This window comes from Lissotriton vulgaris, chromosome 3_1 (assembly GCF_964263255.1).
Source record: "Lissotriton vulgaris chromosome 3_1, aLisVul1.2, whole genome shotgun sequence".
Taxonomy (NCBI): domain Eukaryota; kingdom Metazoa; phylum Chordata; class Amphibia; order Caudata; family Salamandridae; genus Lissotriton; species Lissotriton vulgaris.
In genome coordinates, this window is record NC_141689.1 from 377,119,654 (window position 1) to 377,133,018 (window position 13,365).

At 43.0% G+C, this 13,365-nt stretch overlaps 1 protein-coding gene across 1 annotated transcript in view; it reads right to left on the minus strand.

Moving 5' to 3' along the window:
• Nucleotides 1-5,099: 5,099 nt before the first annotated feature.
• PAIP1 (poly(A) binding protein interacting protein 1) overlaps nt 5,100-13,365 on the minus strand; it is a 637,739-nt gene continuing 629,473 nt past the window's right edge. The window contains exon 11 of the mRNA XM_086960605.1: nt 5,100-5,756. Within this exon, the coding sequence (XP_086816731.1) occupies nt 5,669-5,756 (88 nt within the window). The 3' untranslated portion in view covers nt 5,100-5,668. The remainder of the gene's footprint in view (nt 5,757-13,365) is intronic.

Below are 13,365 nucleotides of genomic sequence, written 5' to 3' on the forward strand. Positions count from 1 at the left end.
GAGTGTTCTGATGAAGGTAAGGATTGCCTGAGGACTCTGGAGACAGTTGTGGTAGTGGTGTGCGAGGGCGCCAAGCTGGCACTGGAGGTGCGTGTATTGGAGTCAGGGTGAGGGGGCGGAGTGGATTTGTAACACCATCTCTAAACTTTACAGGTGATGAGGTATGGGTCTCTCTAAGGTTATCTCTTCTTTATAGGTAAGCTAGCGATTCTGTAGAATGCGTAAAGGTAGAAATGCGAAGGATGCTCAGCTGGAGATTGTGAGGATGTTCCTGGTAAAAAAACAAACTCTTATGGACAGAATCAAGGACAACAGGCAACTGCTGTACAATGGAGCCCACAATGATCTCAGATGTTGGTTTCAAAGGCACTGGCCTTGATGAAACGTTTAGCATCAGTCTCTGAAGGAGGAAGGTCAGTGCCTCAGAGTCAAATGGATTCAACATATGGATCGACAACCTTGAAAGAAGTCTTTCTGAGTGTTAACGGAGATACTTTGAGTCAAACAGAACCTTTTGTAGGAGCAGGACTGTAAAGTTGGCACCACTCTAGTCTAGACTTTGTTCCAGACTCTCTCTGAAGCAGTGCTGTGCTTCTGCCTAGTTATAAATCCAGTACTTGTATAGCGCACGAATCACCCCCGAAGGGGTATCTCGGCCTTGGGAGCTGTTGGGAAGTTTAAGCGAGCTATTGCCCAGAGTCGCATGGGACTGGGCAGACCCCTGCGCGGTGCCACACCTCATGTGTGAAAGATCGAGGTGTAGGTACTTTGGCATTGAGATCTAGTGTTGTACCTGTTGCCCTGGGTGTAAACATGTGTTATGTAGGAAGTGGTCCCAGACCTAGTGGAATTACTTTAACACTCATACATTTTCTTAAACCAAATCCTTTAAGAAACACTATTGTTTATTCAAAATAGTGTGTATACGTTTTCCACTGTATTTTTTCTTTTTTTAGTGCATATATACATATAAATAATACGCATTATAACAGTGCCCACTGTACAAGGGAAAGGAGGAGGGGGGTGCGGTGTTGGGAAAGTGTGGGTAGGTTCAAGTGACAAACAAATCAATTGTAAATTATTTCTAACAATTGAAGAAGTGGCTTCACAGGGGAGCCAAAGCAGAGTTAATCTAAAGACTCAAAATAAACATCATTGCAGCATCAAAAATGACAGGTGTACTTAATCACACTCCAATCATGTGCTGTGGCTGGTAGTCGACGTTTCGACCCTCATTGTAGAGATATTACCCCTTACATGGCGGGTCTTCTTCAGGACAATGAGAGGATGGGAGGTGGGCGGTTCCTTAGGTTCAGCGTTTGGATTGTTCTGATAAGGAACGAAATAGGGTCCTTAATAGGATCGTTCCTGATAACCGATCCCTACGATGGTCAATTTCATGGTGAGACAGAGCACTCTGAGTTCAGTTCGGTGGCCGGGATATCTCATAGGCTGACAATCTGTAGTAGGGCGTACTGGTCGGAGCACGGAATGAAACTCCGTTAAGACTGGGTCGCTATGGGCAGGGGTCTGACTCCTCCATGCGCCGGCTCCTTCAATTCCCGTGCCGAACGTACGACTGGTGCACGAGTGGATGGGTGAGTGTTAACATGCGGAAGTGTTTGTTAACACTCACCCACCCGCCATTGTAAGGGGTAATATCCCTACAATGAGGGTCGAAACGTCGACCAGCACTAAAAAAAAGAAAAAATACAGTGGAAAACGTATACACACTATTTTGAATAAACAATAGTGTTTCTTAAAGGATTTGGTTTAAGAAAATTTGTTAGTGTTAAAGTAATTCCACTAGGTCTGGGACCACTCCTACGTAACACATACCGGGTTCACCTTCTTACTGTAATGCTGGGTGTAAACATGGCTTTCGGTCCAGATGGTTTAGGGGCTCGAGGCTCAACTCTTTCTGTTCATTCTAACAGCCCTGTGAGGAGACGGACTCTGGGCTGGTACTGCCCTGTGTGTAAGAGCTGAGGGGTCTACCTCTTCTAGATCGATGTTAATGAAGTCTTCTTGCCCAAAGATGTTGGGTTTTAGTCATTGCTGGAGAAATGGCAGAGGTTGCATATGCCGTGCTTGTCTAGCCACAAATGTATTTATTTATTTCATTTAAAAAGCGCTCTATCACCTGACGGCATCCTGGCTCTGAGAAGCTCGGAGTAAACAGCAAAAGACAGACAGCAGAGAGGCACAAGCAACTAGTACAGAACAGGTTAGCAGCTAAACTTTGGGAAATAGCAGAGTTTTTAACCTTCTTCTAAAGGGCAGAAGATCACTGATCTGTCTTAATTCCAAAGGAAGTCCGTTCCACAGTCTGGCCGCAGCAACCGTAAAAGTTTTGCCACCAGTTCTGACTTTCATAAACCTAGCTACCTTAACCAATCTAGCTGAGGTAGAACGAAGGTTTCTGGCTGGAACATAAAACTCAAATTTCCTCTGTAGCACGACCGGGCCCATCCCATGCAGAGCTTTAAACACATGACAGAGGGACTTGAACTTAATTCTCTGTCCCACTGGAAGCCAGTGTAGTTCTGTGAGGGCCTTGGAGGACGAGGACCGCCTCGGCCAGCCCAAAGCAAGTTTAGCTGCGGTAGACTGAATTCTCAAAAGTCTGTCCAAAAGGGACTTGGGAGATTTAAGCAAAAGGGCATTATAATAGTCCAGTCTGCTCAAGACTGTACTCTGTTCAACTAGTGCCCAAGTTTGAGGAGGTAGTAAAGGAAGAATTTTACGTAGTGACCTAATGATCACCAAGCAGCTTCCTACCGTTCTAGTGACCTGAGCCTCCATGGTCAACTTGTTGTTAAACATAATGCCCAAGTTGCGAACCTTCTCCACTGGTCTCACTGCATTTGACATGTCACTAGGCCAAAAGTTACTAGGCAGCGCTGAGGGAATTCTGTCAACAGAACAGAAGAGAACCCCGTCTTACCGGCATTGAATTGTAATGAGTTATCTTTCAGCCACTGAGCCGTGTTACGCAAGCAGCAATGAAACTCTTCAATAGAGGTAAATTGTTCACCCTCCAGTGAGAAGATGAGCTGCGTGTCGTCGGCGTAGTTTGTGATGTTAATCCTATGCTCTTTAACAACCACAACCAAAGGTTTCATATAAATGTTGAAGAGTATCGGGCTAATAGCCGAGCCCTGAGGTATCCCATGAGTGATGTTCATCTGTTCAGACCGATATGGAGGAAGGGACACCGCCTGCGTTCGACCCGTAAGGAAAGAGTGGAACCATTGCAAGGTGCCACCCTTCACCCCCACTTTCTCCAGCCTACTCAACAGAGTTCAATGGTTAACTGTGTGGAACGCGGCAGACAGGTCAAGCAGGATAAGAACCGCTGCCTGATTCCTGTCTGCCCGCGACCGAAGTTCATCCATCACGGCAACCAGGGCCGACTCTGTGCCATGGGCAGGCCGAAAGCCGACCTGAGCCTCCTCCAACAATTTGTGCTGCTCCGGATAATTGGAGATGGTCGTACTGACCACTTTCTCTGTGATCTTGGCCGGGAAGGGTAGAAGGGAGATCGGCCTATAGTTTTTGGGGCATTCTGGATCCAAAGAGGCCTTTTTAAGCAGGGGAGTTACCAAAGCTTTTTTCCACAGCAGCGGCACTACACCGCTATTAAGGGACTGATTACAAATTCGCCTAAGCGTAGGAAACAGCTCTGTCTCAAAGGTCTACTAAATTTTATGAGGGACGGGATTTTAGGGGGAGCCAGATGAGTTGCCCTTTGCTACTTTACAGAATTCCTCCATGGTCAGAGGCCCAAACCCGGTTAAAGCATTTTCACTATTAAAATATAGATGGTCGATAAGAATGTTCTTCACCACTTTCTACATATTGCCACTGCCCACAGAGTCAGAGGTGACAGGCATCAAATGCTCATTCTCCTCCCCAACTCGTCAATGATAGCTTTGACCATAAGATGAAAAAAGTTAGCTAGGTTGTTACACAATTCCTGGGAGGGAGGTATCTGCTTTTTTGTACATTCCGGGTTGACAACATTTATAACCGGATGGACAGGCCACACCAGAGTCAACCTCACAGTCCGGGCGAGTCCATGTTTCCGTTAAAAACAAAATCTCCAGGCCATGATGCTCCAACAGCAGTTGAATTTCCACTCAATGTTTAGGCAGAGATCTTACATTTAAAAGCCTGCATGACAGCAGGCCTCTGCTTACAAAATCTGTAGTCGGAGTGGCTGTTACCTCATGTCTAATAATCCCTGTACCTTTATCATGCACCCCAATATCACGTGCATGGTGGACCCACCAGTTGTACGTCCAAGGGTTCCAGCGGAAGCAGCAGCATATCCGGAGCAGGGCGCGTCCTTGGCGCGGACGGGTGCAGACGGGCTTGCCTTAGGCGTGTCCGCTGCGCGTTCGTGCGTCATCCTTTTTATGCCCCGCCAAGTTGGAAAGCTAGACCGCTAACATCAGGGATGGCGGGTCCGCTCGCACGGACGGGCCCGCACTCTGGAGAGCGGCAATGGGGCTAAGCGACTGTAGGAGGATTGTGTGGGAGGAAGGAGGTCACCCCCAGAGTCTGCCTAAAGTGCGTAAGTTATTTTAATGAAAAAGATTCTAAATCTCAAAACACATATAAAAAACACAGTAACCATAAAAAATAGCGGACCGGGCGTAGTTGCCTCTAACTTCTCTGCAATCGCCCGTAACTCGCACGCTTCAAATCCTTGTTGTTGCACGTAAGGCAGAACTAAACAACCATTTTTTCCATAACAATCGCCCCCCCCCAGTCACTCTAAGAAATAAGACCTGAAGTTCATAGAGGAGGCCTATGTCAGTGTTGGAAAAGTCTCTGCTAAGCAAAATATTGTTTGAGCTGTACATTTATAAACCAATGCTAAATCTAAAAGATCGGTAACATGAAATCATAACTGCATAGACTTCTAAAATGAAGTCTTAAGACAAATGAAAATAAACTGTTACATGAGAATGTGGTACTACACACAAACATGTATGGGTTAGGTGGTAGAATTTTCTATTTGGCAACCAATTTTCCAAACCACATTAAACTATTTAGTTATTGTGTTGAAACATCTTTAAATGACATACATGTTGTAATTTAAAAAAGGGACTTTATTGTAAAAAACCTTAAAACAAAAACTTTCATGATTTTGTCCTTTGACGAAACAATTACTAAAGTTTCAAGATCTGCTTTTTCAAAGTGTATACAACTATGTAAACTGTAGCCTTAGGAGTTACAGTAAATTCAATAATTATGCTCAAATAATCTCCAGTTCTGCTTTTTTTTTAAATAACAGAATGAATTTGCTTTCTACCCTATAGAACTTTTTCTCTTAAGAAATTCAAGGTGTATACTTTGTAAACATCAGTCATATTTACTTTAAACTGCACACTTCTTTCAAATCAAGTTTTATTGCCATGAAAACATCCTGTTCAGGTAACTGTACATAAAATAAACTATATTATATACATACTAATTTTAAACTTACAAGACCATAAGTATACATTTTTGGCAGGCTCGGCAAAGAGATATGCTATGTGTTGTACCTTCAGTATTGAATCAACTGAACATCACTAATTTTGTTAAACTGTGATAGGTGTCCTTCGGTTACATTCTGCTAAACACCAGGCCTACATTCTGTTTACAGGTTTTTAAGTGTTCACTGTTTCCTCTTCCGCTCTGATTCCAAGCAGAATTTTTCAAATGCTTCTTCAATTTCTGGGTCCATCTCATCATCGTCAAAATAACTGAAAAACAATAAAACACATATTATTGAAACAAAAAGTCTTCATCACTTTTTAATGGAGGAACAGTTTAATTCAAAATGGTCTAATTTTTTTTAAACATTTAAACATACATTGACACCAACTGATTTTAAAGTCCATTCAATATTTTGTATCACTGTAGGGCTTCCTTTTCATTGCTGAAGTCATTGATTTTTGTGTGTTTTGATGATCAATTTGATTTGTTTTTTTATATCACATTAACAAAACCAGTACTGGAGCCAGACGCCCCATGTAACATACAACATTCTCGGAAGAGCCGTCAGCAATGTACATCAGGGCACAGTCCGCTTCATCAAATCTAGTCACAAATATTCCTAACATTTACCACAGATCTTAGACTGTTTCTGTGAATACCCTACTCTGCATCTATAGGTGCTTGCTATTGGGCACACCAGTCCACCCACTGCGCCGCATGGTTTGTGGGGGGTTAATGTTGGTGGTTCCAAAGTCAGGCAATATCTTGTTGCGCAACTCACTGCAGATTACTCTTGCACCTGGGTCTGCCCACTAGGATTTCCAATGAGGCACTCTTTGGCAATAGTATTATGTGATGTTCCAGTACTTGGGATAGATATATATATATCCATCGCTACAGGAACCACACTTTGAAGGAGACCACAGAAAGTGGAAATAATCTCTTTATTTTGCATTATGGCAGCTTGCTTGCAAAAAGTCTTAGTCAGGATAGCTCATTCACGGTGTAACAGCCGGACGCGTTTCAGGATGCAAAATCCCTTCCTCAGCGGCGTGGTCATAAGCACAATGCAGGCGCTGAAACGTTGCACTTCATATCTTAATCCCACACTGGTAGGCGTGGCCTTCACTGTGGCCTTGTGGGATCCGTAGTGCACGTTTGGTAATACCCCAGTGGGTGCGCTAGCATTTGTGTATATATATATATATATATATATATATATATATATATATATATATATATATATATATATATATATATTACCTACTGGCGATAGCCAGTAGGTATATATAGTTAGGATTTTTTTCCTATGGGACTTTTGAAAATTCTATGTCTAATAACTTTGGCGTTTGTGGACGGAATCGGCTGAAATGTTCAGGAAAATGGCACATTTTGTTTCTGAGCAGCCCTTGAAAATATGGGGGGGTTTCGTCAAGGGAGGGCCGAGAAAAAAGGGGGGTCCCAAAACGCGTTTTTCCCATGTTAATTTCCATAGGGCGTTTGGCCTCACTTTTAGCTCGAACGGCTGAATGGATTTGCACGAAACTTGGCAAAATTGTAGGGACTGTTAGCCCGATGTGCCTTTGCTGGGTCTCAATATATGTGCTCCAGTGGATTTTGAGAAATTAACGTTTTAAAAAATGTATACATCTGTGACAGCGTCCCGGGTAGCGCTCCAGATCGCGTACTTTTCGTGTCACGGAGCTTTGCGAAGCGATGCTGATTGGCTCTCCGGTGTCTGTCAACATTCTAAACAGTCCGGAGCGGCCGCCATCTTGTCTCTCGGTGGGATCGAGAGACAAGAAGAGGTGAAAAACGAAGGGGGAATTTAATGAAAGGGGGCAAGGTAGACCCCGCTTGACCCCCTAGGAATGATGTTGGGGTTATTAAAGGGTCCCGTGGGGAAAATTAAAAAAATGTGATTTTTCACAGTAGAAGCGTTTCTCGGTTCGCAAATTAACGGCTGAATGGATTTGCACGAAACTTGGCAAAATTATAGGGACTGTTAGCCCGAATGACCTTTGCTGGGTCTCAATATATGTGCTCCAGTGGATTTTGAGAAATTAACGTTTAAAAAACAGGTATATCTGTGACAGCGTCCCAGATCGCGTACTTTTCGCGTAACGGAGCTTTGCGTAGCGAAGCTGATTGGCTCTCCGGTGTCTGTCAACATTCTAAACAGTCCGGAACGGCCGCCATCTTGTCTGTCGGTAGGATCGAGAGACAAGAGGAGGAGAAAAACGAAGGGGGAATTTAATGAAAGGGGGCTAGGTAGACCTCTCTTGACCCCCTAGGAATGATGTTGGGGTTATTAAAGGGTCCCGTGGGGCAAATAATAAAAATTTGATTTTTCGAGGTAGAAGCGCTTCTCGGTTCGCAAACTGGTAGCGAAACGTGAATTCGCCATTTTGTGTTTCGATTTCATTAAATTACTAGGTATAAGGGGGTACGGGAGACTTATCCTGACCCCTTTTGTTTTCTGAGGGTGGCTGAGGAGGCTCATATATGTTGATACATGTCTTCCAGCGGCTGTGCGTGAGCGTTTTTTTTTGTTGCGTGACGTCTGTTAACGTTCAATTCGATGGAAATCAGGAAGTGTTGACCGCCATTTTGTCACTGCGAGTAAATATTTTGTTTAAAATAATTGTTATAAATTAATCCTTATTGATAAACATTGTCTGCGCCATCTTGTCTTTTTTGCAATGCCACACTTTTGTTGAGCACGGCAGCCATTTTAGATGCCTTGACCAGACCCACTCTCTGCACGCCGCCGATCCTCAGCATGGCTCCTCACCCTAGCAAGCATCTCCCCCACGCACTGGTCACCCCCGCTCTCTCTCTCAAGCATGGGCCAGAAACCTCCTCCCATGTGCGCTGCTCTTCCCTGAGAATCACACCCTGTGCCCGCCCGACACCACCCTTTCACCCTATTCAGTACCGCACCCTCTGACACTCTTCTTCCTCTGTGTCCGATTGTTCAGGCCGGTCCCAGGCTATCACCTAGCCCTGCAGATGTAGTTTATGGCCCCAGCTGTAGAGAATCATCCCTCTTCAAAGGAGTTACAGTAGATCTGTCACACCACACGCGTTCCTACTATCTGATAACCATCCTGTATTGTGCTTGGGGAGGGGATTCTCACTGTGAGGGTGTGTGGGACCGAGCCTGAAGCGGAAGATTCCAGGGATGCCTCTTTGTACATCAAAGTTTTTACAATTATGTGTCACATTATAAATATATAGTACTCCAACAAAGTAGGATTATAACACTTTAATAACTTTTAAATATATAGAACGCAACAAAAACAGTAAATACATTTAAACATTTTTTTGAAAAAAGAAGCAACAATGGTCAGTAGCTGTGTTTTGTGCGAATAGTCCCAAGGCAGCACAACGTGCTGAGTTCTGGAGGGCACCCAGGTGATGTTACCTGGGTGCCGCACTGGTTTTTGGTATCCTACAATGCAGCTCCGAAAAACGGCGTGGGGCGTCCCGGGGGGTGCGCGGGGAGGCCTCGTCAGTAGCGGTCTGTTGTGCGAATAGTCCCAAGGCAGCAGAGGGAGGTGGCGCAAACTGGTTTTTGTTTACACTGAGTGTATCAAAGGTTATATTAGAGTCTGAAGAGGTTCATCGTATTATCACATGAATGATGTCATTAGTGATGTGCTCAGTAATGTCAAATGAGATGTCAGCAGTGATGTCATTTGAGATGTCTTCAGTGATGTCATCAGTGATGTCATTTCAGATGTCATCCGTGATGTCATTTGAGATGTCATCAGTGATGTCACTGAGCATGTCATGAATGATGTAATATGTGACATCATCAGCAGTGGATTGCGGGTGCGCGATATATAGTTAGCGCATCTAACTATATATGCGAATTTCAATTTATTTATTTATTTATTTATTTATTTTTGAGATTTTTATTGCACATACAAATACCCGAAGGTGTCTCGGCGCATAAAGGGCTAAGAGCGATCAAACAGCAACTTACTGGTTAAACAACCATGTCTTTAATAGCCTACGGAAGCTCATCAGATTGGGGGCAGTTTTAATCGCCAACGGCAATGGTTTTATGCGAGTAAAATAAGGTTTTGAAAATGCTAATCCCTAACTATATATGGGCTAAAACCTATGGTTTTTTCATTGAAAAAAAAAAAAAAAAAAAAAAAAAATATATATATATATATATATATATATATATATATATATATATATATATATATATATATATATTGAATCATTTATACAAGACCTTAATGACAACACTCAATTTGAAGCTAGAAAGAAAAATCAGTAGCTCCAAAGCTATTTTTTTGGATTTATACGTTGAGGCGTCTAACAAAAACTTGACGACAAGACTCTACTGCAAAGAGACAGCCGGGAATACCCTGCTACATGCGGACAGCGGACATCCTAAAGCACTGATCCGTAGCATTCCATACGGCGAGTTCCTCCGGGCCCGGAGGAACTGCAGTCAGGATCAAGATTTTGTAAAAGAGAGTGAGTGTATGAAGGAAAGATTCGAAGATAGAGGTTACCATCCCAGAATCATTGAGGAGGCATATCAGAAGGCTAATAAGATCAGACATGAATCATTGCTGAACCCTGAAAGAAAAGATAAAGGGCAGGATAAGGAAATCATCAGGTTTATATCAACTTATCATTCCAAATCATGGAAAGTTCAGAAAAGTCTTATCAGACACTGGAAAGTGCTCAAGACAGAATCAGCTTTGACTGACGTTTTGGGTGACAATCCCAGTATGACATACCGGAGGGCAGACTCACTGAACTAAAGTGAGTCAAAATGAAATTAGCACAATAAGACCTAAAACCAGTAACATCCAAGTTTTCTTTACACGTATGAAATGTAAAGCGTGCAAATATAGTTCTAACGTGAAAAAGGTATTCTACCCAGTAGAGGAGAAAGAAAAGAACATTGGGAAACATCTGACATGTCTTTCCGAATACTGTATATATATTCTGGTATGCCCTTGTCCTAAAAAATATGTTGGGAGTACCATGTTCCCGGCCAAAATACGGGTCCTTCAACATATGAGAGCCATCCAGAATAAAGATCAGACCTCGCCTGTGGCCCGTCATTTTGAGGAGTATCACAAAAGTAATCGTGACCTCCTCAAATTCTTTGTCATTGACAAACTACCACCAATGCCAAGGGGAGGGGATAAAATCCGCAAATTGAGACAGTTGGAAAACAGGTACATCATCAATTTAGATACCTAGATCTCTGGTCGCCTCAATTCCGAAGAGGAAATGATATGGCATCTGGGTGACACGTAGACTATGTATGACCATGTAGGGTATTCACAGTGTCTGTATTTATATATTGCTTTTCTGTAGTGTGCCTTATGTACATAGTGGAATTCTGCTTACCTTATTCTGTCTTGCAAGAAATTGTTTTTAATCATTAACTAATTTGGTTTATTGTTTATCACATGTTTGAATTTATTTTGGGAAATAAAAAGGGCACTATTAGAAAGTCATACAATTTTAAAGTCATCAGTATAGGTGTTAAGATTTGATATTGGCATTGACGGGCAAATTTTGCTTTGTCTTTTCCCCCTTTCTGCAGAGGGCTGCGGAGGAGCTTGATTGCTGAGAGACATTATTAAGGCTTTTGTAATTTGGACATTTGGCCTTGATACCTTCCCACTGGGGTAGTAGGATGTTCTCTTCTTTTCCTCTTCTGGTTTGCTTATGTTTTTTCCTTTTTCTACAACCGCAAATTTACAATTGATGACTTGCCTTGGAACCTTAACCCACTTGGGTTTCATTTGATTTATCAATACTCTATGCTCTGGAGTTATGTATATTGGTTCTAAATGTTAGGCATATCCATGGAGAAATTAATCTTATAATGGATAAATCATTTTGAATACTGTGAGCAACCCGATAAATTCATACATTAATGATGGTAACTTTCTAATTAATATTGATATTGTTTTCCATGAATATCGAGTCCAGCATCAAATAGGGTGCAAATGTTTGAAATATTATACTTCTGATCAGCAAATACAATATGATTGACATTATCTTCTATATGTGTTTTGCAATGGAGTACTATGTTCAAACACCACTACAAGATGGCCACCGTATCTTAACTTTTTTGTCCCTTGTTCATGTTTTCACTGTGGCAATCACGTGTGCATTTGTGTTTTTTGAAACTTTATTAATATGTGTTTAGGAACATTACTCAACTACCCGTGATCAAGGCGATTGGTTCGCTGAAACGCGTTGGGCTGTTCCATGTATCTGTGTTTTGGAACCGATGTAAATTAAAAGCAACTTGAAAAGTACACCAGACTGCTGGAGTAATTGACAAATACGTGTTACCTGAACGGAGTGCATCGGCACAGTTTCTAGTGTGCGTCGTAAACTACAATATATATATATACACATATACACACATATACATACACACACACACACACATACATATATATATTTCTTTAGGCGCTTGGGCTTTTAATCACTGTATATTGCTCTGCCTACTCCTGACTCGACATGTGATCAAGCTCCGCCCGCGGAGCGAAACGCGTCAGGGAGAGCACTTGCTCTGCTATGGAAAGCAATAAATTTGCACTGCTGACACTTTAATCGTGTGATGGCGTTTTGATATTATTCAAAATACACTTTGGAGGAGAGGTGGTCTGCGCCCGCTTGTGACCGCGACTAGAAGCGGTCGGGTTTCTTCTGATTATATATATATATATATACACACACACACACAAATTTGATGTACATAAGGACTGTTCCATTCATGAACAAAATAGATTAGTCATGACTTGCTCCCACCCCTTTTTAGGTCGAGTCTTGACAGCACATGCGCTGTCGCAAGACCTGTAGTAAACAGAATATGGAGGGTAATTTCTTCTGCCGCCTGCCATTGGTTAATTTGGCATTGCTCTTCTTAGCTGGCTTATTTTTGGCTGACTATCCGATACATCACTTCCGTTTTGTAGGAAGCAGCACCGACCAACTACAGTTTAGTTACGCTGCTGGGCTGCTATCTTTTCATTTAGGGACTACTTCCTTGAAGAAGCCAAGCACAGCCTGGGCGACTCCATTTTCTAAAGTGAGATGACACACAGTACGTGCGCCTCCATTACGAGATCGCACTTCCACACGTCGACCCGTCTGTACCGTCACGGATGAGACCGGGCAGTACAGTTATTTTCTTTGGTTGTTGAACCGAGGATGGCACGCGGCAGCATGCTGGTACCACTCTTTAAACATGGCAGTTCATCGCTTCATTGTTTTCACATCATTTTAATCCGGTGGGTCTGTGTGCCTACTGCCCGGGATCTGATGTAGGGAATGCTGGGCTAGAGTTAGAACCGGGTGGCTTTGAACGACGAGCAGTAAGTGTTGGTTGTCTTGTGCCAGTCAGTGGTGCCAACATATTGCAGTGCCATGTAAGCTGGTGTGCATGGACAGCTTTGGGTCCTTTCCATGATTAGGGTCACACTGTGCACCATAACGCTCCAGTGGCTTAATGCAGACACTGAAAACATCCACCTGCCCTTATGTGCACTGCCCAAAATGGCGCTTGTAACTGTCATGTCATAATACAGCGCCTCGGCCATGGTCTTCCAGCACGTGCCAGTTACTAGTAACTCAGTGAACACAAAACAATATGACATAGGATCTGAGCTCCTTACAATCCAGCTCGCCTACATTCATGACAGTGCAAGAAGTTAAGGGATATGCCAGTGTTCTCAGTTTTTAAAAGATCTGGCTAGCTCCGCGGGTCAAGCACCTTCTGCTGAGGCCTTTGTACAACACCGATTTACAGGTTTGAATCACTGTGGTCAGTTCATCCTTTAATCCCGGTGCGGTCAGTAAGTGCTGGAGTGG